The sequence below is a fragment of the Trichechus manatus genome, unplaced genomic scaffold (genome assembly GCF_000243295.1).
Source record: "Trichechus manatus latirostris isolate Lorelei unplaced genomic scaffold, TriManLat1.0 scaffold00191, whole genome shotgun sequence".
In the NCBI taxonomy this organism is placed as follows: Eukaryota; Metazoa; Chordata; class Mammalia; order Sirenia; family Trichechidae; genus Trichechus; species Trichechus manatus.
In genome coordinates, this window is record NW_004444127.1 from 3,480,170 (window position 1) to 3,506,134 (window position 25,965).

At 43.9% G+C, this 25,965-nt stretch overlaps 1 protein-coding gene across 5 annotated transcripts in view; it reads right to left on the reverse strand.

Annotated features, from left to right (window-relative positions):
• Nucleotides 1-6,339: 6,339 nt before the first annotated feature.
• The window catches only part of CELF1 (CUGBP Elav-like family member 1), an 84,748-nt gene continuing 65,122 nt past the window's right edge, over nt 6,340-25,965 (reverse strand). For all 5 annotated transcript variants that reach the window (XM_012558866.2, XM_023741828.1, XM_023741829.1 and 2 more), the window contains 12 exons: nt 24,300-24,382; nt 23,888-23,936; nt 22,980-23,114; nt 22,322-22,401; nt 21,837-21,998; nt 18,878-18,953; nt 17,232-17,360; nt 16,755-16,868; nt 15,253-15,438; nt 13,184-13,327; nt 12,601-12,767; nt 6,340-12,512 (listed from right to left, as the gene is read on the reverse strand). In XM_012558866.2, the coding sequence (XP_012414320.1) occupies nt 12,640-12,767; nt 13,184-13,327; nt 15,253-15,438; nt 16,755-16,868; nt 17,232-17,360; nt 18,878-18,953; nt 21,837-21,998; nt 22,322-22,401; nt 22,980-23,114; nt 23,888-23,936; nt 24,300-24,382 (1,286 nt within the window). In that variant the 3' untranslated portion in view covers nt 6,340-12,512; nt 12,601-12,639. The remainder of the gene's footprint in view (nt 12,513-12,600; nt 12,768-13,183; nt 13,328-15,252; nt 15,439-16,754; nt 16,869-17,231; nt 17,361-18,877; nt 18,954-21,836; nt 21,999-22,321; nt 22,402-22,979; nt 23,115-23,887; nt 23,937-24,299; nt 24,383-25,965) is intronic.

A 25,965-nucleotide genomic window follows, 5' to 3' on the forward strand; every position in this document is an offset into this window, starting at 1 on the left:
GATGAGCATCTTGGATAGATATCTTCTCATCTTTCATGATATCAGGGAAGTTTTCTGTCAACAAATCTTCAACAATTTTCTCTGTATTTCCTGTTATCGCCCCCGTTCTGGTACTCCAGTCACTCGTAGGTTATTTCTCTTGATAGAGTCCCACATGACTCTTAAGAGTTTCTTCATTCTTTTTAATTCTTTTATCTGAGTTTTCCTCAAATAAGTTGGCATCAAGAGTTTTATCTTCAACGTCACTTTCTAACTTCTACTGCCTCAATTCTGCTCCTATGACTTTCTGTTGAGTTGTCTAATTCTGAAATTTTATTGTTAATCTTCTGGATTTCTGATTGTTGTCTCTCTATGGATTCTTGCAGCCTATTAAATTTGGCATTATGTTCTTATAACTTTTTAAAGTTCCGCTACTACTGTGTCTGTAGGTTCCCTGGATGTTTCTGCATTCTGTTGACTTTTCTTTCTTATTTCTAGAAGAGTTCTGTGTATTAATCTTTTGTATTCTGCCTCTGGTAATTCCAAGAAATTCTCTTCCTCCAGAGAATTTATTCTTTATTTTGGGAGCTTGCTGAAGCCATCAGGGACTGCCTCTTTATGTGACTTGATATTGACTGCTTTCTCCCAGCCAACAATAATTATAAATTTTATTTTGTATTTGCTTAGAGATCTAGTTTCTTGTTTTGTTTTGATATGCCCAAATAGGCTGCTCGTGTGCACTAGTTTGATTTTTGACACCTTTGGATCTCTAACGTCCTGTCACCAGGTAGTTAGTTCTGTAACTAAGTACGTGCACACCGGAGTCCGTTAGATTTTCCTATATGGGTTCAGCTCGGGTGTTCAGGCAGTCGGTCACCAAGTGTGTGATGCAGGCTCTCACCCCCAGTCCTAGAGAGGCACGGGTGATTGGTGCAGGCACTGGACTCTGGCTGTGGCAGGAGATCACACACTGAGCCAGGCAGGGGGCTGACGGCTGCCCCTGAGAGTCTGAAAGGGAAGCGTGTCCCTATTCTCTCGGGTGAGTAGGTAGGTGAGTTCTGCAGCTGGACTATGAGCACCCCACTCTGTTGGCTGTAAAGACTCAAGGGCACCACTTTTTCTTGAACTCCTGTAGCAGGTGACTAGGCATTTAGGTGCTACCATCAGTTCTCAAGCTCCTGCTGCAGATCGATAAAAGTGCCTACTTAAGGGGCAGGGCTGTTTCAAGGGTCACAAATCTGCCAGTTCACAGCTGAAGCAGTTGAAGTTAAACTTCAGATGTTTGCCCTGTTGTACTGTGGCAGTGAGGACTAACACTGTTGAGATGGGTCCCCACAAGTCTATACAGGGGTGGAAGGCACTCAGAGTCTACAGACTCTTGATACCTGTGGCCAGCAAAGGAGCTGTGCCAACCCTGTGTTCCTGGCCTAGAGGAGCCAGCAGCTTGTTCCCTCTCCAAGGCCAGAAGAATGGGTCAGGGCGCCTGTTGGGATCTACTTCCGGCCCAGCGGACTCCTGGTGCAGAGCGCAGAGGGATGAGGTAAAAGGGAGAGAAGTTTTTCCCAAATGGGCTTTTTTTTTTTTAATCCCCGCAAAAGGGTGCACGCATGTACTTATCCTAGCCTCTTGGGAGCTGCTCTTCACTGGTTCGGAGTGTCCAAGCAGAGTCTCTGCTGCCGGATCTCTCTCGATGTGGAAACTGCTTCCCATGTGCGCGCACAGCACAGCTGTTTGCCTGCTTCACTGTGGACGGCTGGCTGTGGCGCTGCCGTTTCGCCGCCATGGCTCTAGCCCTCCTCACCTCTTCCAAACGGTCTCCCTCTCCCGTATCACTCAGATGGATTTCTTAACCTTGCCTTGTTCAGGGCTGCCAGATACTCACATAGAATCAAATCACTTGTTTTTCCACGTCTTTGTTGTAAGAGGAATATAGAAAGTGTCTAACTACTCTGCCATGTTGACCACCCGATTAAATATTATTTAAAAAAAAAAAAAAAGAATGGCTAGGAATGGCAGGGGCAGGTGATACGAGGATAGTGGCACAGCTAACTGTCAAGTACAAGGAGGAAAGGAGAAAAAACTTGGGAGAGTAGGTTAAGAAGCCAAACACAAACAGCCACATGAGATTCCATTTATATGAAATTTCCAGAATAGGCAAATCTAGATATGTAGATTTGGGGGGTGGGAGGCTGCTATAATGGGTACAAGGTTTCTTTTTGGAGTGATGAAAATGTTCTAAAATTAGGTTGTGGCAATACTTGCACAACTCTAGAAATTAATGAATCATACACATTAAATGGGTGAATTGTATGGTATATGAATTACATCTCGGCAAAAAAAAAAAATTTTTAAAGCCAAACCTGTTGCCGTCAAGTTGATTCTGACTCATGGTGATCTCACGTGTGTCAGAGCTCCATAGGGTGTTTTTGGCTATAATCTTTATTGAAGTAGATCTCCAGGCTTTTCTTCCACGGTGCCGGTGGGATGGTTCGAACCACTAACCTTTTGGTTAGTAGCTGAGCACAAACTGTTTGTGCCACCCAGGGACCCTTCTCTATCTCAATAGAGCTGTTTAAACAAAAGCAAATCCCACTAAACGTCAGGAGGCCTTAGGTTAGTGAGACAACTCCCCTCCGGCTGAGGGGGATGGGGGCAGGGTTACACCTTATAGACTGACCTCTGTAGGGTGTGGGGATGGCACAGTTGAATGCGCCCCATTTCCTATCCCAAGACTGTGACTTTGAGATTAAAAAGAGAGAACCCTCCCTAAACTGAAGCCTTTACCAGTAAAGAAAGTCAATGTGTGCAAAGAAATTAAACACCAGATGGAAAAGGGTCCCGAGAGGGAAGAAAAATGTTTGAAAAAGGCAGAAGGTGCAAGAAAAAGCCATTTCTACTCCCTCTCAGAAGGGAAATGTTATCAGACATTAGCTTGACATTCCCAGAGGTGAAGGGACAGCCTCGTCTTTCATTTCCTTCCCCATGGCTTGTCTTCATCAGGACCTGAGACACTCAGGTGAGCACAGCAGGTAAGTGACGAGGAGAGCTGGGGAAACTGCATGCTGACCGAGAAAACACAGTGGCTGCCTCTGCCACAAAACGTGACATACAAGTGGTGCCAAAAAATCCACAGAAAGATGAAGGTGACTGCACGTGGTGTTTTAAAAGGAACACAAACCACTTAAATTAAGATGCTGTTATGGTTATAAAGATGCAAAAGTCTTTTATTAATACTTTTATTAAAAACGTTATTCTTGGCATAATCTTTTTTTGTTTTAAAGTCAAAGAATCAATAGCCTTAAGTATGATAAGAGATGCTCACATTGTACTTATTCTGTTTTCACATGACGTTGTATCTTAGGAACATGGGTGTACTAACTAAGCAATGGCTTACAGACAAGAGCCACCGCTTTGACCTTAAGTCATGGAGATTCTTTGCTAGATAGGAGAACTTAAAGTTTAGCCACCCTCTCATTTTACAGAGTAAACAGCCCCCTGACTCTCCATCCTGGCCCTCCACTACAGATTTCCCAGCGTCAAACACAGAACTCTTTGAGATGGACGTTTTACACATGAACGGTGATGCAATTTAATGTGTATTTTAAAACATACAATTGGTATACCCAACTTGTTATATCACACCTCTTAATAGTTACAATGAGGTGAAGTTGAAAAAGGTGTTTCATGTTGATTTAAAACAGCGTTAGGTAAAGACACGCTTAGGTGGTACCAGATACTGGAAAGAATTGAGTGTGGAGAGGCTGGATGTTTAGCAGCTGAGGTACTACTGAACACACTTTGCGCATCGAAATGGTAGACCTAAGGGGGACAAAGCTGCAATGATTTGTCCCGGAGGAAGCCATGAAAGTCGTAGGTTTCCCCACGTTCCCTTCACTAGAGCCAAGAGGTGCAATCACCTGTGATGAGGCCATGTGGGTTAACAAAGCATGTTTATCTGCTTTTACTGGGATATTTCTACTCATTAGTGGTTAAGAGGAAAGGCTCAGGAGTTAGGCTGACCCAGTCTGATTCTCAGCGCACACCACCTTCTAGCTGTGACCTTGTGCAGGCAACCCAATTTCAGCTTGCTCATCTGTAAAATGGGGGTGGTAACAGTAGTTACTTCCCAGGGTTGTGAAGAACACTGGAACACATACCGTGCATCAAGCCTTTCCCTGGGCACCCAGGTTGTGAGGAACAGTCAATGGATATTAGGGTAATTCCTGCAGATTAATACAAAATTCTGATCTTTAAATATATATAACTTTTTTAAAAATTGTGCTCCAAGTGGAAGTTTACAGCTCAAATTAGTTTCTCATACAAAAATTTACACATTATGTGACCCTAGTTGCTCTCCCTATAACGTGACAGCACCCTCCTCCTTTCCACCCCGATTTCCCATGTCCATTCAACCAGCTCCTGTCACCTTCTGCCTTCTCATCTCTCCTCTGGTCAGGAGCTGCCCATTTAGTCTCATGTATCTACTTGAACTAAGAAGCACAGTCTTCACGAGAATCATTTTATGCCTTATAGTCCAGTCTAATCTTTGTCTGAAGAGTTGACTTCAGGAATGGTTTCAGTTCTGGGCTAACAGAGTCTGGGGGTCATGTCTTTCAGGGTCCCTCCAGTCACAGCCAGACCATTAAGTCTGGTCTTTTTACTAGAATTTGATTTCTGCACCCCACTTTTCTCCAGCTCCATCAGGGACTCTTTGTTGTGTTCCCTGTCAAGGCAGTCATTAGTAGGTAGCCAGGCACCATCTAGTTTTTCTGGTCTCAGGCTGATGGAGTCTCTGGTTTATGTGGCCCTTTCTGTCTCTTGGGCTAATATCTTCCTTGTGACTTTGGTGTTCTTCATTCTCCTTTACTCAGGTGGGTTAGGGTCAATTGATGCATCTTAGATGGCCACTCATTAGCTTTTAACACCCCAGATGCCACTCACCGAAGTGGGATGCAGAACATTTTAATAAACTTTGTTATGCCAATTGACCTACATGTCCCCTGAAACCATGGTCCCCAGACCCCCACCCCTGCTACTCTGTCCCTCAAAGTGTTTGGTTGTGCTGACTTCCCCTGTAGTGTGTGCTGACCTTCCCTTCACCTAAGATAAATCTTGTCTACTGCCTAGTTAATAGCCCTCTCCCTCCCTGTCAACCCTTGTAACCATCAAAGAATGTTTTCTTCCGTGTTCAAACCTTTTAAATATATTTTTAATGAATAAAAATAGTTATGTGAGTAAAACAGCACTTAAATGCAGAATTTGATAGACAAAACGTTCTAAATCCCAAAACTGCCACAATTTTTTTTGGACAGTAAGTGGACAATATCAAACAAGGATCCACAGTCTGGGAGATGCTGGGTTAAATCAGGTCAAAGAAGCTTCTTTACTGCCAGACTTCTCAGAACTATGAAGATATTGACGTGCGACTAGGAGCTAGAAGGTGGAAAATTATTCCCCAAAGTATGTGTGTTCAGAGCCCTTACTCTGTGGAACGCTTCATGGGCTAGTACTCAATGCATGCCCACTGGGAAATGCTACCCCAGATATTCGCACCTAGAGGGACACAGCGGGGGATGTGAGGCATGTGGCACAGGCCACATGTGAGACGCATGCCTCTACACAGGCACCAGCTTGAAAGGGCTTGTCTACCCTGGAGAGGCTAGGGAAGCCTTCGGGAAGATGGCGACAGCAGGGAGGAAGTGGGGAAGGAGCAGACAGGCTCACACTTCAGCCAGAGATTCCTGGAGAACTGAACTTCCAAGTTCTCCGAGGCCTGGGGAGGTCCCAGGTATAGGTCTTCTAAATATGAAATGCTTCCCTTGGAGAGTGATTTAGAATTCCTGAGTAGGAAACTGAAGGACTCTTAGGAACATGCCCTTCTCTGACCTTGTACTGAGGTCAGAATGAGGGAACTAGAAACTCAGCCCCTTTCGGCTGCACCTTTAGGACTGAGAGAAAATGACTGCCATGGCCTGGGACTGCGTACTGGTCTGCGGACTCCACGGAGCAGGACTCAAAGCACCAGGGAAGGCACCGCACTACCAGGTCTGGAGCAGTTCTGTAATGAGGCGGGCAGCCATTACTGAGCACAGACAGGAGAGAAACAATTAGGGCTGCCAAAGAAGTTAAGGTGCTTTCATACACGCAGGGATCTTGCAGAGGAATACAGGGAGGTGGGGAAGACAGTTTTCCAGGAGAAATGATGTTTTCTTTCGGGAGCTTTTGGTGGGTTCACCTGCATACCAACAAGTACCTCACAAAGAAATCTTACGAGGGTACCCCGCTTCTTCTGGAATGTCACCAATCCCACCCTCCCCAAGGACCCGCTGTCTATACCAAACAATAACTCTGAAGACAAAATCAGTTCTTCTCAAACAGTTTAATAGCAAATAAACAAAGGAAGGTACCACACTTGGCAGATACAAAATGACTTTTTGTCCGTGTGTCTGTGCAATTAAAACAGATTTAGGTTCCCCATTGGGACAAAAGGAAAAACACACAAAAAGGAAGGAGATTCCTTTTAAACACATACTCCCTTGCTCCAAACTTGTAACTTTTTTTTTTTAATCCACTACACAAACTCTGTGATCAAGTCAGAAAAGCATCAAAGGGCTCTTCTTGCCTTTTGTTTTTTTAAACCATTAAAGTAAAATCCATAATTTTCTACAGAGTACAACACAAGTTCACACAAAAAGACATTTTCTTTTGCAAATCAAAACAGGAAAGAAAGGAAAAGCTCAAACAAGGTAAAGGAAAAGCATTTCTACGGCTGAATCACGACTTTGAGTTGATTGAATCCCGTTGCTGCTGCAGAACAGACTGTGCGTTTGGTCATAGTGGCAATTTTTTTTCTCTTCACATTGTGAAATCACTTTACATTGTTTTCTAGTAGAAAAGGCAAAAAACTGTACAAAACCCCTAGTGTTAAATACAACGTTTGTACCAATAAAAAACTCACACAGGTTTGTCTTCAAAATGTAAAGTTTCTTTTTTTTTTTGTTTTTTTGTTTTTTTCTTTTTAAATTATTCACAAAAAGCAGCTGGAAATCAGAAAGGCAGCTGCCGCTCCAGGGTCTCAAATCCATTAAAACCACCACAGAACAATTAAAACAATCAGAGAGAAAAGGAAAAGGAACAGTGTCCAACGTTTGGCATTTGGTTTTATCCACAGGTTTTCCCAGAGCTCCTCTTGGAATTGAAAGCAGAATCTATTGGCAAACATGGATTCTCAATACACAGGAAGGGGAGCCTCTGCACCTTAGGCCAACAGAGGCGGCTCTGTGCAGTCAGACTGTGGGGCGCATGGCAGTCTCACTCAGGCTGGGGGTTCTGGCCTCTTTCCATCCAATCACCCCTTCCAGGAAACTGAGCAGCCTACCATACCCTGGATCCCCATGTGGCTGCCCTTCCCTCCAAGTAAGAGTGGCCTCAAGCATAATCCCAGGCAACCTGCTGGGTCCCACAGCAGAAATTCTGCTGGGATCCTATCCTTCACCAACCCCAGCATGGATGATGCTAAACAGTGATTCTACCTTCCCCACCCACCCCCTCCGCTACACCTCTCCACCCTTCCCTGGACAATCAGGGCATCCTACTCCCTAGCTCTCCCACCACCAACAACTTAGGTCTGAGTGGGATCCATCATAAACTCCTCCCTCTCAGCCTCTCACCTCCATAGATCCACCCGTGACCTCTCATTTCCTCTGGCCTCTCCCCCCTGCCCCCCTAAGACCTTGAGGCTGGGTGGTGCCACAAGAGAGGTGGGCAAGTTCCCTTCAGGTAACCAAGGAACTGACTTGCCTGGCACCCAGGGACAGTAGCTATTTGGCTCTTTACCCAATTAAAAACCAAATCCCTGCCCTCAACCCACCCCGGTAGCTTAGCCAGAGCAGAGCTGTGGTGAAGAGCCAGTGTTGGGGGGCGGCTGGTGCCCAGGGCTGTAAACAGTGTGAAGACTGTAGTATTGTGCTTGTCTCCCAGGAAAAGCGTCAGCAGGTGTACTGCCTCTTAGCGCTCAGGTGGCCTCCTATAAGTGGTTACTAAGCACTCCTTCTTCTGGGCTAAGGGGTGCTCATAGCTCTAACGTGCTAAGCCTTTTGCCCACCCGCAGCCACCTTCTGGGTTCCTATCTCTATTCATCATGCCATCCTGTGCTCCTTCCCAGCCCTCTCTGAGCAGAGCAGCCAGCCTCCTGGAGGCCCCACGAAGTGACAGTCTAAGTGCACAGGCAAACACTCTAAGGGCAATAGAGGAGAAAGTTGCCACTTCAAAATAAAACAATACAATCTTAGGAAAAAAAAAAAAAAAATCAACCCCACAACAGTTTTAAAACAGCTTCTTTGAAACCCTTTTAAATCGGTCAGTTTTTGCACAAACTATAGAAAACAGAGAGGTGAAGGTGATATATACGAAGGTGTGAAGAAACAGCAGGAAACATGCAAAACTTGTTTTTTCTGGGCATAATCTTAGTAGGAAAGGAAAAAACTCAGAACAAAAACAAAACCAAAAAAATCAAAGCATCACATTTTGCTGTGGAGACTGTAGGAACAAGCATGGAGAGGGATGCGGGCAGGAGCAAAGGGATGGGGCAAGGGGGGTCCAAAGGCTCCCCACTGGGAAGAACCACAAAAGAAAAAGGAAAAGGGCTGACTGGGGCCGAGACTGCAGCCTGCGGTCAAAAAGGAAAGGGAGTTCAGGTGTTTTCTGCAGTTGAGAACTTGGAAGAACAAAAATAAGAACACATGCGGTCTCCTCAAGCCCCACAAACTATATTAGCAAAATGTGCTCAGGAGCCTCAAAGGTTTTAGTGACATCTTTTATTTCATTGTTTACTTCAAAGTTGTCTTTAAAACTAAGCACACAGAGAAACAAAGCCTAGAAACGGACTGGCTGTATGTTCACAGAAATACAAACACCACGCGGTATGTGCTAGTAGGGCTGCTCTGAAGACAGTTACAAAGAATTGGAATCACAAAATCAAGTGGTTATCTTATGAAGTTCTAGAAAAATAGATTTTTTTATATTCAAATGCAAGTTTAAATATTTCCCCTTCAGCAGTCGTTCTAGCAAAACCAATTTGGCAGCACAAAAGAAAAAAAAAAAAAGGAAAGAAAAAACAAAGAAAGAAACAAACATAATAAAAATACACGTCAGCATCAAAGGTCAACACAAGGTCAAAGGTGAGAGTTCAAGCATCAGAGAAGCTGAAGAGACAGGGATTTGGACGATGTACTTGACGCCACATCGACATGCTTTAGGCACAACGATGAACAAACGGCAGGAATCTAGAAAAAAAAACAAACCAGAAAGAGGGAGACCCACTGAGTTACACAGAGCAATACATCCAAACAAAGAGAGAGAGAACAGGAACACTCACTGTGTGTACAGCCCTGAAATGAGGAGGCGGGGGTGGGGCACTGGTAATGACAGGGAACTTTTGCACATGCTAACAATGGACACAGGGAAAAGTCAAAAAGGACATGGAGGACACCAAGAAGACATCCAACTGCCAGAGACAGAATGGAACCTAAGGCTTGGATTTCCCCTTGAAGCGCCCCAACAGCCCCCCAGCCTCTCCCCCACTCCCTGGTCAAGTCCCAGGCTGGAAGCAGAAGATGCTGACTGGGGTGGGAGAATTCCCCAAGGGAGAGGGCCAGGATTTCTCCTCAGCTCTATGTGGATGGCTTTGTTCCCAGAAATCCAAGCTCTTAGCTTCCCTGCAGGCCCTGGCCACTCTTGTGGAACCCAGGAGACAGTGGTCTGGCTGCATTCAGGACAAATCAATTTCATGATGTAACCCAAGGAAGAAACAAAACTACAGCAGACAATACATTGTACGTGAAAACCCCACACAACAGAAAAGGACTGCTAAGACTTGACTGCGAGTCTCCACTCTCTGAGCTGAGCCCTTTCACACTGTGAGACTTGGAGGGGAGCAGCTTCTTCACAAAACCATCTTTGGCCTGGGGAGAGAACTGTGCTCAAGGACAGTGCTGCTGCCGTGCGAACTCACCGGCAGGGACAGGGGAGGACAGAGAAGTGCCTGGTCTCACCAGCTGGCTGCTTTAGCAGCCCAGAACCCTGCTGTGGCACATGCTCCTTTTAGAAAAGAGAACCCACAAGCAGGTACAAAACGTCAAGTCTGGTATCAAAAGCGGGTTGATTGTACCTTCGCCTTTTGTCATTGGAAAAGGGCTTTCATAGGGCCCAGAACTCAGCACAAACCCATGGACAAATAATGGTGAGACGGGGGAGGGGGTGAAAGCGGAAGGAAGCAGGGCTCTCTGGGCTTTGGATAACCACACAATGGCCAAGGAGGGAGAGAGAACAGAAGGTTAGCAATCACAGCATGGGCAGCACCCTGTGGAGCACAGCTCTCTCCTCCGCCAATTCACAGCATTAACTCCTTCCCCCTCTGGCGGATTAGCTGGGCTGCAAACGGGCCACAGAAAGTCAGTAGTTTCAATCATACACAGCACCCTGTGTGTACAACAATCACATTCTGGATTCTACAAAATCCTGGCCTTTTCCAGAGATATAATTTAGGTAATAAATATTCTCCACCCCGGAGCTGTATAAAACTTCTATAAAAATAGAAACAACATTCTTGGTTCCAGCCGGTTGGGATTCAGAACAGCGCCTCCCCAACCTAGCATTTTTTTCTTTTTTTGTTTTTTCTTTTTTATTTTTATTTTTTGCATTTATTTAAAAAATCCCATCATGCCCCTGGAAGCCTTTGGAACAGTTTTATCATTTGAAACACAGGACACATTTCTCCCAGTGTGCAGAATTCAAGTTTACGTGGTTCAGTTTAAGAAGTATATGTTTCACGTTTCTTAGAGGACAACAGACCCAAGTTATCACCATGAGAAGGGAACAGCTGTCCCAGCTTCAATGGGGGAAAAAAATCCAACATCACCAACTACCTGCACAACAGCAAGATGGTCAATCCCTGTCTGTTACCCAAATGGACAGCATGACAAGGAGATGGCCCCCATCTGACTCAATAGTGAACCAACCCTTTTATTCTTATCTTTGCTGCTAGGGTTACGACTGATGTTTGTGAGGTTTCAGGTTCCAGGGACCCAGTCCCTGGCCTTGGCTAATAGTCATATGCTAACACGGCTATCTCTGCCCAGCTATACAATCCCAACATGTCCTTCCTGGCTCTCCACCCCCATGGCATTTCTTGGAGCAGAGGCTGAGCCCAGAGGCTGTGTGGGTCACAGGCTAGAGCAAGAACGAGACCTGTGGGAGGCAGTAGGGAGCTAACTGTAAGCACAAGGACAAAAATGAACATGGTAATACTGAGGTAAATGAACACTAAATCCACACAGAGGCTGTAAACGTCCTATTGTCTCCCTCTGTCCCCGAGAGCTGAAGTGGTTAGGAGAGGGCCTGCCAGGTCTCTATGGTGATGCGACATCTTGGCCAACATCCCAACCAAGGAGACAAGTGTAGGTTTCTTAATCCTCTTTAATACTAAGTGCTGGCCACTAGGAATGCGGGACCCTGGCTTGAAGGGGCTTTCTGATTCAGTACACCCAGAAGCAGGCTCCTTCTCCCCCAACTAGATGGCTTCTGATCACTCTGTCCAGGAGAGGTGCCTCCTTCAGTTAGACAGTGTGAGCCCTTCTTGGATTTGCCCTCATGAAAAAATGGTGGCTTGAGAGGGAAGCAACGCTCCTTGCTGGGGGGTGAACTGCAAGGAAAGAAACCAGGCAGTGTCTTCCCTAGGGGCCTTCCTTAAAGGGACTTGTTAGAAACGGGCCATGCTCTACAACTTGGTGTTGAAATAAAAGGACCAAAAAATGACCTCTTTGACAGGCTGCTTCTTCCAAGAAGCCACTGGCCAGGCAGGGCCAATCCAGTATCACTGGCTGGCTGGGAAAGCTGGTAATGGGTGAGGTCTCACTGCTTTTTGCATATGTCAGGCGAACTTACAGGTGCTTTATTCCCAGAGAACTGCTAGCCCCTTCTTGGGAAAGAGAGGCAGAAATGCAGGACAAGAATCTAAAAAACAGGTGGCAAAAACTCAGTATTTCCACAGAAGGCAGCTATGGGGGAGTTTCAGCCTCCAGCTCCAAAGGCCCAGATTGGTGTCAGTCAGCTATTCCCACACTTCTCAAAGCCAACTTGCCTTGCCCTGTTCCGCGCCCCCACAGCTCTTGGATGTCAGTTCTCATTTCACCCACCCTCATGCTCAGGGAGATTCTGCGAGTCAGATTTTTGTTCCACTTAGTCCTCTCTCTTGGGGTAGCAACCTGGGGCAAGTTCTGATCTTCTTTTTAAATGTTTCCCCATTCCCCCTCTCCCGGGGCAGTTTGGTGTTGGTCCTTCTCAACACACACTGGTTACAAAACACAGCAAACTTTAAATAAAAGAAGGGAAAAAAAAAACAAAAACAAAAAAAACTTAGGATATGGCACCTAAACTCCAAAGTAAAACACTGGAAACCAAAGCACAAACTCGTCCTCTGTACGAAGCGAAACTCCCACAGAAGGCAGTAGCCGAGTCTTCAGGGCAAGCTGTGCCTGCGAGAGTGGCAGGGATCAGGGTCCAGGGCTGTAAACACACAGCCTTAGGGCTTCGAATCATTAAGGGTGCTCCTCCCCCACTTACCAGAAGACCCTCTCACTCCAGTCTCAGAGGGGAGCACGCTCAGTAGGGCTTGCTGTCATTCTTCGAACGTTTGAGCTGCACTTTAAGCCGCTTCATGCCAATCTGAAAGCCGTTCATGGACTGGATGGCAGCTTGAGCCGAAACAGGATTGTCATAACTTACAAAACCTGTGTGTCCAAGCAGAAACCTAGGTGAGCGACATAACGAGGCAAGGAGATTCTCAGTCCTCCTTACATAAGAGATACCTTAGGTGCTTCATCTCAAATCTCAACTATTCTCAGCAGGGACAAGAATTCTGGAAATTCTATCTCATGAAATAAATTAGGTTCCTAATGGTACTGCTTGACATCTACATGTTTTTTTCTAAGCCATTTTCCATATATTTATTTTACCTTTGGAGCAACAGTGTGGATAGAAATCATCTCCACCACAAAAGGTTCAAAAAGAGGTCGTGTGATGTGACTAAAGGTGAGTTAAATAATAACCCAAACTCAATTCCAGCCCTTTCTGCGATGACTCCCTCATCTTTTTCAGTGGTAAAATACTTAATCCCACCCCGACACCAGAAGAGAAGCCAACATACCAAAACACTTGCTCAGGTTTGTCTGCTTGTCAATAAAAACTTTGGCAGACACGACATTCCCAAAGGGCATAAACATCTGCAGCAGGTCCTGATCTCCAAACTCCTGGGGCAGGTGGTAGATGAACAGGTTGGCACCCTCTGGACCTTCAAAACACCCATTGATTGGAAAGGTATCAGTGTCAAGCACGCTCATCCCCTTGCACCGTCTTTCATTTTCACCTGTGCTGAACTGTCGCAATCCCATCAGGTTCATCTGGATCACTCAACAGATTCTCCAATGCAGGGAACTGAAGAGCAATCACCGAAATACATTCCTTCCCTTGCTTTTAGCCAAAATCCATCTCAATGAAGGATGTTAGACTTCTACCCTGGGGGAGGAGGGTGTGCTGGGATAATAAGGTGGGAAGACTTGAGTAAGGAGAAATAAAACCAGAGATGAGGGGCTCAGAGAGAAGCACAGAGGTTGTAAAAAACTAAACAGGCTTCAAAATTGTGCCTAGAAACTACAGGGACAGCATATAGACTGGCAGTAGCCAGAGATAGGAGATGGGAGCAGGAGTGACTACAAAGGGGCATGAAGAAATTTTGGAGTATAACAGGAAAAACATCTATGGTGGTGGTTACATAATTGTATGCATTCATCAAAGCTCATAGAGCCTATACTAAAAAGGGTAAATTTTACTGTATGTAAATTATGTCTCAATTTAAAAAAAATTGTATTTTTAAAAAGGTGGCTAGGATCAACTCTTGTGAGCCCCTGGGTGGTACAAACGATTAACACAGTTGGCTGCTAACCGAAAGGCTGGAAGTCTGAGTCCACCCAGAGGTACCTCGGAAGAAAGGCCTGGCAATCTACTTCTGAAAAATCAGCCATTGAAAACCCTGTGGAGCACAGTTCTACTCTGACACACATGCGGCTGCCATAAGTTGGAGTTGCCGTAACAGCAACTCTTTTTTTTAAGGATCAACTCTGGGCTCAAAATACAATAAGTTTTCCTCTTCTGACCATTTACACGCAATGACTTTCTAACCGAACAGTTTTACTACAACCATAATCCAGCCATTCTCCAGCCACACACTGGCCTCAGGGTCTTTGCATTTGCTGTTCCTCTCCCCTAATTACACTTTTTCCTCTAGATAAACTCAAGGCTTGCTTCCTCACTTCCTTCAAGTCTCTGCTTAAAGGGAACTTCTCGAACCACTCTATGTAAAATGCAGTGTCTCCAGCACTCTGTCCCTCATCCTTCGGAGCATCATCTGAAACACTTCATGCTTTCACTTAGTTACTGTCTGTCCCCGTCGTCTCCACTGAAAGGTCTGCTCCATGAGGGCAAAGACACTCCCCACCACCACATCCTCAGGGCACAAATAGGTCCAATTCAGAGCAGGTGAGGAGGGACTAGACCAGAACTCCTTGCTGCTATGGCAAAAGAGAATACCTGTCTCTTTCCTACATTAAGCGCTTAAACCATGCCAGCTCTTCATTATAAAAACCCACTCAAATCTGAGCACAAAGGTGTCAGCAGGACTTTCTACACATACACCTTTCTGCCTAGAAAGCCTCTCCTAAATTTAACATTGTTATGTCAAAGTACATACTTCCCACTCCATCAACCCATGGGCCACAACTCTTTCTGTCCCATCACCCGTCAATTTGTCTTCAATTAGAGAAGCATAGATCAGAAAGTGAGGGAAACACTAACGGGTCACCTGGACAGAAGTCCTCCTCTGACAGATTTATGACCCGTGGAGAAGACTTCCTAACGAAAACAGATTCTTAAGCTTGTCAAACGGTGTAAGACACAATAAAGCTGGCATTTGTTTTCTTCATCTAAAAACTGCTGCCCCATCCTAGAAAGCATACAGGGGTTTGACCTGTGCCACATCCAGAAGACATTCCAAATGCAGATCACACATTTGCAGTCTCTCCAACTACTCTGACACTGTCTAAGAAAAGTGTTGGTTTAACCATCAAAACGGTTCTCTTGACCTGTGCCCTGCCATTCAGCTTTAGCACAGATGGAGTAACCTTCCCCACCTCTGACTCCGATCTCTCCCTTTGCACTCACCTTCCTTCTGGCTTCCAGCAGCACCAATACTCTGCTGTGTCAACAGATTCTGGTTGTATAGGGTGGGGAGCGCTGCGGCAGCATACTGCTGGATCCCCGAGTAGGCCTGAGTGAGGGCCTCCATTGTGCTCCCGGTGCCATTGGAAAGGCCGCTGCTGCCCAGGCCGCCATTTAAAGCAGCCATCCCTTGGTTGGGGAGAAGAGCAGGATTAACATGCTAGAAAGACTTAACTGGTGCCAAAGACAGGTATACTGAGGGAACAATCCAGAAAAGGGAAAACTCCAAAGTTCTTCCTCTCATCTCTCTCTTAGCTTCTCCCTGAGGAGGAATACCCAATCTGACTAGTCAGATTTCAGGACACCCACCAGGCCTTGATGCTAATGTGGACACTAAGAAAAATGCCACAGTCAGGTGTGGCTGTCCCCCATGGTTCTCTTTAAATCTGTGGAAGAAGTGATACCACGTATACATGAATGCCTCCATTTTCTCTGGCTTTTCTGCCACTTTCTCACACAGGGCTAGAATGTGGTAAAATAAGAGTTCCAGGACTGAGGTCTAAAAGGGACACATGTGGCCTATGACAAGACGTAGGCAAACCCTATCATCATGCTGTTGTTGTTGTTAGGTGCCAGCAAGTCGATTCCAACTCATAGTGACCCTATGTACAACAGAACAAAACACCACCCGGTCCTGTGCCATTCTTACAACCGTTGTTAACCTTGAGTCCACTGTTGCAGCCACTGCGTCAATCTGTCTCGTCGAGGGTCTTCCTCTTTTTCACTGACCCTCTATCTTACCAAGCATGATGTCCTTCTCCAGGGACTGATCCCTCCTGATAAAATGTCCAAAGTATGTGAGACATAGTCTCGCCATCCTTGCTCCTAAGGAGCATTCTGGTTGTACTTCTGCCAGGACAGATTTGTTCGTTCTTTTGGCAGTCCATGGTATATTCAATACTCTTCGCCAACACAATCCAAAGGCGTCAATTCTTCGGTCTTCCCTATTCATCGTCTAGCTTTTGCATGCGTATGAGGCAACTGAAAACACCATGGCTTGGGTCAGGTACACTCTAGTCTTCAAGGTGACATCTTTGCTTTTTAATACTTTAAAGGAGTCTTGTACAGCAGATTTGCCCAATGCAATGTGTCATCACAACAGCAGTCAACATTTATTGAACACACACTATGTGCCAGACTATACTAAGCAACATGCTCAGCACTTTACCTATGTTCTCATTTAATTTCATAATTATCCTCTGAAGTTTTTTTTTTTTTAAAACTCCCACTTCATATATGAGAAATGGCCTTAGAAAGGATATCCAAAGTTACAGCCAGTTAAGTGGCAGAGGTAGGATTTAACTCAGGTCTGACTTGAATTCCCATGATGATTTCTGATTTCATTGGGCCAGCCCAATCATCTGAGTGGTGCCCACATCGGGGCTGTTTAAAATGTGCTACCTGCGCAAGGAATGGCCTGATGACATTCAGAGGCTGCCCCTTACCTGCCAGAGAGCTGACATTGAGGCCAGCCGTTGCTCCAGCTAATGTCTGCAGGGCTCCAAGGGAGGCTATTGGGTTGACAGAGTTGCTGCTGCTGGAGCTAGGTGAGGACCCTGCTATTAGAAATCCAATAGTTAAACTCAAGCCATCACTTGCCTTCTCTTGTCAACAGGAATCAAAGCACCAGAGTGATAATACCCTAGTACTCTATTCGCAAAGAGGCTTTCAGTTACTAATTCTGGTAACTGTCCTTGCAGAACATTAAAAAAAAAGACAGTTATAGCAAACCAAAAATTATGAGATTTCTCTTACGTCAGAAGATGACATTTGAAGATTTGATAAGTGGGTGGTAACACCTTTTGGAAATGGGTGTTAACTAGTTTCCAGAATGATACACCCCTCTCTTTGGACTCTGCCTTCAAACAGAGAGGATCTGCCAATGGCACACAATGGCACAATGGCCCCTATGACATGCTTACCTGAACTGGTGAGTACACTGAGGGGACTGCTGGATGTAGTGAGAGCATTGGTACCACTTGGTGTGTTCTGAGCAGCGCTTGCTGCAGCGGCTAGTGCAGCCAAATTCTGTAACTGCATTGCATTTAACCCTGTAACATCCAAAGCAAGAGATCAGCCATCAGATAGGGGTACCTCGTATCTGCTGCAGCAATGACAGCATACACTGGCAGAAGGCTGATCCCAGACAGAGAGGGCCTGTTCTACATAAAAGCTTTACAAGCAACACTTCAAAGAGATACAGATATCACTCAACTCATTAAGAAACTTGACATAGTTTCCTGAGAGAAGAGAAATCTAATCCAACAGCATGCCACCCCAAGTGAGCATTAATAAAGGGTGGGCAATCAGAAAACCAGGAGAGGGTGTGTGTCTGTGGCCTATCATAGGATCAAGAGCCAGAGAACAGCAATGCTAAAACCTGTGGCACAGAACAGGACTGTGTCCAAGCCCCTCACTCGTACTTTATAGGGGATCTGCTCTTTGCAATGGAGGTAAACAAGCAAAAATGTAGCAGAGAGAGCTCTAGAAGGTCAAGGGAGGAATGAGAGAATAATGTGAAAACAGCAATAGGAGAAAGAATAAAGAGGGAAAGAGAAAATCTTGAATAGCAGATTAATGATCAGAAGGAGGAAGGGGGGGAGGGGAATCTCCCAAGTAGAACCTAGGCAACACAGTTAAAAAGAGAAAAGAAATTTGAACTGTGCTGATGATACATTGCAAACTACTTACTAGTTGATGAAAAGGCAGAATGGGGGGAAGGAGTGGAAAGACTGAGAATAAAAAACTATAATACAGATTAAACCTAGCACCTTTCCAAAAACACAGCAAGCTATTATAATTCCCTGGGACAAAGTAAATCACTAACAAAATTTTCAAACAGCAAAATGCAGTTCAGCTAAGACTATCCCATTCTCAATGCACTTGCATAGCCTCCTCCCACTGCAGAAGGAGCAGGGCTGTCACCTTTGGAACTGCCCCACTCCTGACCCCCACCAACCTTCTGATGGCCCCTGGCTCAGGTTTGTTCGTGTAGCCCCTTTCTGTTAGAAACTCAGGTATCTGTCATTTAAGTTTTTCATGCATGTTAACAACCACCACAACAAAGAAGGTAATTCACCTAAGGAACAGCATGTGTAAGACACAGAGGTAAACTAACTGCCTGAGTTCTAGCAGCTTCAAGGTAAGCCGTCTGCACAGAAGCCATCTTTGGCTTTTCTTCACAATGTCACTGGAAAAGCAATTTTATTGTGGAAATAAAGAGTTCCTGCAATTTTCCCCAAATCAGGATGGCCTCAGATAGCCCATAGGTGTGAACAGCTATTTTCCATCTTCTTTCCCAATAAAAAAGGGGTGAAGGGCAGCCGACAACAATCTAGCATCAATTAACGATGGAGCCATCTCAGAGAGACAAGGCAGTTAAGTCCTGGGACACTCATCGTATGGTTTGTACGATGAGTGAAAATATTTTTTCTCTACACAAAGGGTACAAAACTCTGCCCCTGCTCCTTTTAAGGCACCAAGTAGATGCTGCAAAACTTTCAGGCTGTTGTTAGCTGGGTCTGTTGGCCTGGCTGCTGCTGCTCCTCCACGGCAGCCAAACACTTACCTCCCATCGGGTGGAGGCTGCTCAGGGTGTTGAGGTTCCCAGAGGAGGCAGTCTGCTGAAGGAGCTGCAAATAAAGCTAGACATTACACCAAAAAACAGAACAAGAGTGAGAGTGAGGGCTGGTTCTGCATCTGGGATAACTCTACAGCACAGCAAAGCGAGAGTGCAGAGGCGCCCAGATAGAAGAAAGTCGAAGACAAGAACCCAAGCCAACACAACAGAAACATGAGGCTTATGACAGCACAGGACAATACAACACAGGAAAAGCCCCGGCCCAGAAGACAGTATGTTCACGGAGTACTGAGCCAAGCTCAAGTCCCTGAGCAGCAGAATGCAACACAGCAGAAGTCAGAGTAGAGCAGGGAAATAAGCCCAACTCGAACAGTTGTGCAGTCAACTATGATTACTGTCTGCATATCCCTTCAGTGACCCAATTATTTTCTGCTTTGAATTTTTTGTTGATACCATGTGTTTTCATTAATGGAAGCATGCTGAATCACTGAGTGTGTCTGAATTTTCGGTGGGTAGTGTGGGGTTTTTTTTCTTGCCCCCTCCCACAAGCCTACCCTAAGTGTTTAGCGGTACATATGAAGTACCGCTAGTTACACCCCAAGAGTCCCCACCAGGGTCTACTGTTACATATGTATAACAAATAAAAGTTTTCAAAATTTCTTTTTTCCTACCAAAAATTCAGACACGTCATACAATACCCTGAAAAAAACAGTAATTTGTGACACATGCCCGTTTCTTCAGTTTCAAACAGTCATAAGGCCCCTGCCTTGCTGCAGCATGCACTATCAGTGATATAGCAGATTCCCAATAAACTCCAGAGGCTAAAAAAATTCACAGTCGCTATATGTACCACAGGGCACAAAAGGGATATGGAGGGCTGCCATTTCTCGTTATTCTCTCCCCAGTTCTTCTTCTTAGTTCTAAGTCCACACATCTTACTTTTCAGATTGTTTCCATCTGGATATCCAATTTCTACCTCACACAACTATTTTAAATATCAGATCTGACTATTTTAGGGTATTTCTTAAGTTACCTTTTACTGGCCACAACGAACCCACGACTAGATTATTCTCTCTCATGCTACATCACAATCATCAAGCGCTATCTTTCTCCTCCCTTCAAAATTGGTCTTCACTGTTGCAGATGATCACGATTGATGGATTAATCCATATCAACTTCACTATAAATTCTCTTTCAATGGCTTGTAGCATAACAGATTAAACAAGAGGGCCTATCCATGAGTTTATGAAACTCCACGACCTTACTCTGTATCTGAACAAACCACAATCTTCATTTAACCACCTTGCTTATGACATCTGCTCCATTCGAACTCAATTACTATTCCTTACGGACAACTGATATTCTTGTTGCCCATTCCTATAAACATCTGAGCTGGTACCTCTGTCATCATGGATCCCTCTAGGCCAGAGTTTATGGATGGGTTTCAAGAGGTCTGCAAACCTCCAGAAATGGAATGAAAAAACTGCATGTACACTTAATTTTTACCGGCTTTTCAAAGGGATCTACAATCCCACAAAGACTAGAGCAGAGCCACAGCTCTAGTCCAGTACAACTCAGGTTCAAGGCCACAGATTCCAGAAAAGAACCTCATACTTAGTGATGACATACTATCACTTACACACTCCATCAGCACCCACATGTCTTCATTTTTGTCTTCTTAAATACCCTGGGCATATTGTACTTTTGTACTTGACACCTTCATTTCCTACTTAAATGAGAACAGCTCTTAGGGCATGTCTAACTGAAATAGAGACCACAGCTCTCAAAATAGACCATCAAGCCCTTGCTGGATGTGGTAATGACGACAAAAGGGGGAGTCTTCCCTTAAGAGGCTCCAAAACTCTCTAAGAAAAGCAAAAGTGTATCATGGAGATCAGTTTCAAAGTGTTATTATTTAGGCAGAAGACTGAACTTTTTCTGAACTTAAAAGCAATAATCTAGCAGTCAGAAACAATTCATCCGTGAAATACCTCAACTATCTACACTTCTTGACTTCAGAGAAATATTAGCTAGGATAAACTGGGATTTCTTCTAACACTGTAGAAATATGGGGACCAGAGGGTATCGAATTAGCCAAAGCTCAGTGCTAGGGGACAGAAATCACTGCCTTTCCTATATTTCTATATAGAATAATATTTTAAAGAAGGAGGAGTGAATGGCTATGCTAGTTACTCCGATGTATACTTTTTTGGACTATCCATACAAATTTAGTGGTTTCTCCATTTATTTTCCTTCACTGGTAGCTTCACAGATCTTTTCTTTCTGACTTACAGATGAAACAGTCTTAAATGTCTTGAGCTGGCTGCCAATTCTTCTAAGGGTAAAGCAGTAATAAGCCCCTGTAACATACACTGCAGACCTAGCAAATCTAAATAACAAACTGGAGCCTGACTCTCTTCTGGACGATATGACTCAAACTCAACAACAGAAAGATCAAATAAAAGAAAATCTATTTTGGATGTACTGAACTCCAAAATACACTTGTAATATCCATTTAATAATGTCTATGTTAATCTCTTCATCTCTCAATCAGCTGAAAGAACTCATACTCGTAAGGGAAGACACAAGATTTTTATAATGCCCTCTACAACTGGTAGAAAGAGATATGAAGAAAGATAATCTGATAGTGAGAATTCCACAGGAATTTTCTTCCTTGGGGGCAGAGACGCATGAGATGTTTCCAAGTCTTTAAATCAGAAAATCAGGATTTCACTTTAATTGTAGTGGAAGCCTCCAGATATAACCAAAGGTATGTGACGACGGAGAGACTAACATGACTTAAAGAATGTTGCGTTGGCTGAATTTTTAAGTAAAATGTCTATATGCAAAAGTTGTAAATGCCACTGTGCCTGTTGGCTAGGGACAGCAGAAGAAGAAACAGCTGGGAGCTTGCACAGTCTGCAGAAAGCAAACCACAAAGACTCACTGCTAAATACTGGGGTCCAAGAGTATTTAGACCAGCAAGGTTTCCCCACACAGATGCTGCACTGATTTGCTGCATCTGCTGCTGGAGCTGCTGCGCCATCCTCTTCTGTTCTTTGTCCTTCTGTGTATCCGCAAATTTCACCACCATGGGGGATGAGCAACCCTATGAAAACATCAAAACCAAAGAGTCAAATTTCTCCTTCTGGGTAAAGAACAAATCCTGCTTCCCAGTGACACGCAGGCTGCATTCTAATTTCATTCATTGTCAAATGATTCTCCTCATGACAGACACAAGTGGCAAAACGGCAACTATTCCCAATATGTTAATTTTAAAGAAGGCACTGGGTTTCAACTTTAAGACAGATTGGCCTGTTTAACTTTTAGGGCAGTTTGATGCTGTATACGCTGCTGGACTTTGATGGCCAGCTGTCCTTGCATTCTCAAGCCAAGGAACGAATGCTCCTTCTCTCCCCATCTGCTCCCTACCTCCATGGTCTGTGCTTGGTGCATTGCCTTGATAGCTGTCTGTGCCATGGCTCTTGTTGTAAAAGTCACAAACGCACAACCTGGTAAGAGAAGAATCAATAACTCATTCGTTTGCTTATTTATCTGACAGATATTTACTGAGCACCTACTATGCGTGAAGTACCATGTTAGCGATACAAACATGTCCCTCTGCCTTCAGTGGTTCATGAGCTAGTGGATGAGACGGGTATGTTACAAGAGGGTGACAAGCACTATAATGAAAAACCAAGCATCACAGACAGGAAAAGAAGTACTTGAGGAAGAAAGAGGAAATCACATTCCCTAGTTCCTCTTGAAAATGAAAAAAAGGAAGTGGGAAAAGGAAGTGTTTTCATTTTGGCATCAAGAACCTCTCCAAGCACAAAAAGAGAGAATTTTAATACGTGACACTGAAGTATGGAATTTAGACCCCTTAGGAGTGCTGGGAGAACACTAAGGAGATTAACTGGTAGGAAGAGCCATGGTGGGACAGGACGTAGGTGTACAGCACTGAGCAGCAGGCCCAACTCTCTCCATCCTGAGAGAGCTATATTCGCTAGGGATCACTGATTCCCACTGGTCTAACTCAAAAGAAACTCAAATTTAAGATGAGTATCTTTAAAGGTAAAAATGTACCCACCTCGGCTCAGGCCATCAGGTCCCCGCAATATCCGGCACTCTTCAATCTGTCCAAATGAAGAGAACATGACTCGGATGTCATTTTCAGTGCACTTCTTGGAAATCATACCAATAAACAGCTTCCTGTCTTCCACTGCTAAGAGAGTAAAACACAAAGGGCTTAAACAACATTACTAAAAGAGGAGGTGTAGCACAGACTGTGGAGTCAGACCACCTGGGTTTGAATCCTGCTCTGTACCTTTATACCACATTCTACTGATTCTAAGATATATATTTTTTTCATAATTTAACATCTCCAAAATCAGAATACTTCTTACAATCAACAGTATCTTACCATTATAACTGGGAACATTTAGATGAAATATGGTAGCTTTGTGATCTGGTGAAATTTACTTAACCTTTCTGTACCTGTTCCTCATCTGATTAATGGTGATAATTAACAGCTGTTGTATTAAATGAATTAACACATGCAAAGCACTTACATCCTGCCTAGTCAGTAATGTTTGCTTTTACTAGTAATATCCTACTAAAGAAGGATGTGGTTTTCACACTTAATTGATGTGACAAGAGAAACAGAACACACCTGTCAGTGAGTGCAAACGTCCACTTTCCTTTTCTGACTATTCTTTTGAGGGCTAAATTCTCCTTCCTAACTTGCTCATTTTTCCCTCTCACTCTCGGTCCATAAGAAATTATATTTCTCAAGGGCATTCCAGTTTGTTCTAAAATACTGTTGTAATATTTCCCTATCAACTATTTCTCTAATTTATAATACTTATTTAAAAAAAAAAAATTGGAGACAACTGAGAGAACAGATTACTTAGAGAACAATGCAATCCAGGTGCCATGAGAACAGCAAACAAACTAAGCAGACACCTAATAACAAGAGGGCTTAATATGCCTACTTACCATTGTTCTTCTCACTGTCAGCAGGTTTCATTTGTATAGGATGATGCATCTAAGAAGGAAAAAATATGAATATTATCACTGTAACACATATTGAAGGTACTCAGAAATATTACTGAGGATATATCAAAAATAGAGCCTTAAGAGTTGTCTCTGAACTCACGTCTACCCCATAATCTGTCCTCCCAAAATACCAGACTAGACAGAATGCGAGTCAAGAAGTCAAAACACCCAAGACTCTTGGATGGGAGAAAATATTTTCGCTTATCTGCTTTGAAATGGTCTCTTTATGGCCTCCTTTTCATCAATTCCTGTGGCAGTCATCTTTTCCCCAAAATGATTTTCAGTGCACTCCTGATAAGTACGTTCCCTGTGTCAAAACCACCACAGTTCTATTTACTAGTAGCTTGCTTACCCCTGGGAGGACCTTCATGTTGTGAAGAGCGTTCTGCGCTTCTAATGCAGCTTTACGGGTGTAAAATGTAACAAAACAGCACCCTGCAATAAATAAGATTGCACAAAATCAAAGAATTCCTTTGAAAGCAACAATTCCTAGATCACTCTCTCCTCCACTGACATGTTGGAACTTAAAGAGACGGCTAGGTTTATTAAAATTAGCACAAAAAAAATTTTTTTTTTGAGAACCCAGCAGAAAAAAATAACCAACCAGATTACTGTCATTTTATTTATTGTTATAGTCTCCTAGTTCTATTAAAATTCTGCTTTAGCTGCTCCTGTAAATTCTCTGGAAAACACGACTTCCCTTACGAAGGCTGCAGTACCGTTCCATCCAATCCACCCTACTTGGTGTACCAGTTAGCGTGCTGGGCAAGAAGACCCAGCTATAAACAAGAAAAACAGGACCCTGCCCTCTTCCATCCTATACTCTACCAGGAACTCTTTCTTTTCCTGCTCTCTCAAAATAAACCACTCCCTACATGGTAGCCAATTTCTATGATATTCCTCAAACATAACTATCACTTATGACATTATAAAATGACTTAAGAGCAAGAACCTCTTACCATCTTTTTTTGGACTCTTGCTTCTCATCGATATAATTAAGCTTCTAAGAGCACATGGTACTGAGATCTGTTGATTTTGTGCTTTGCGTCTTTATTACTGATGCGGGGGAGGAGTGTGTCTTATAAACCTCAGGCTTGTGTGTGGTGATGCTCCCATAGTCCCGTGAAATATCACACAGATTTCTTTCAAAATCACACTGCAGTTAAGATGTTAAACTAATTCATATTATATTGCAGGTCATTTTCAGATGCTACAACACGTATTTTTGGCTAACTATTCCACAAGGAGAAAAGAATTCCTCTGCTTCTAGACTCCTCTGCTACTGAGCTCGTTTCAGATGTGATAATCATGCTTGCTCACATCTGCACTGTAGAACAGCATTCACATAAAATTATTCTGAAATTGGTCATTTGGAAAAATAAGAGTATGTCTGTGTGTGTAAAGGGGCAAAGTTAACGTCTTATCTACCATCAATCCCGTGAAACTTCCACTCTGCTGAGTATTTCTGGAAGCAGCTCAGCCTTTCTTCTGTTAATTTTGTAGGCTACTGCCAAAAGGATGCCTACACACGAGTTCCTCCTAGTTCATCAGCCATCCAGCAAGGCCTCTGTAACACTAACAAGAGATCCATGTATACATGGACTATTTCTTTCAGCTTACCCTAGCCGAAACGCTAAAGACAACCTTATGTGGTTGGTTTACTTCAATATTATTGATATCATTCCATTTCTAAGATCAAACGAGACACACACATGGGCTGTCTCTTGAAATTAGAGACCTAACTTACAAATTATCCTCACGATGTCAACTTAACTTTTGATTTTTAAGCCATTAAATGTGTTTGGGCTAGAAGATAAAGCTACTAGAAAAGGACACTTTTCCCCTACATGATCATAGCAGCATCCTGGCAATCAGAGACTGCACATGGCCAAATATATATATATATATATATACACACACACACACACAAACCGAAGTATGTGTGCGCTGCCCAAAACCCAAAACCTTCACCCTTCCCCAACTAGTAAATGTCAGCTACTAGACCAATACAAACTCCT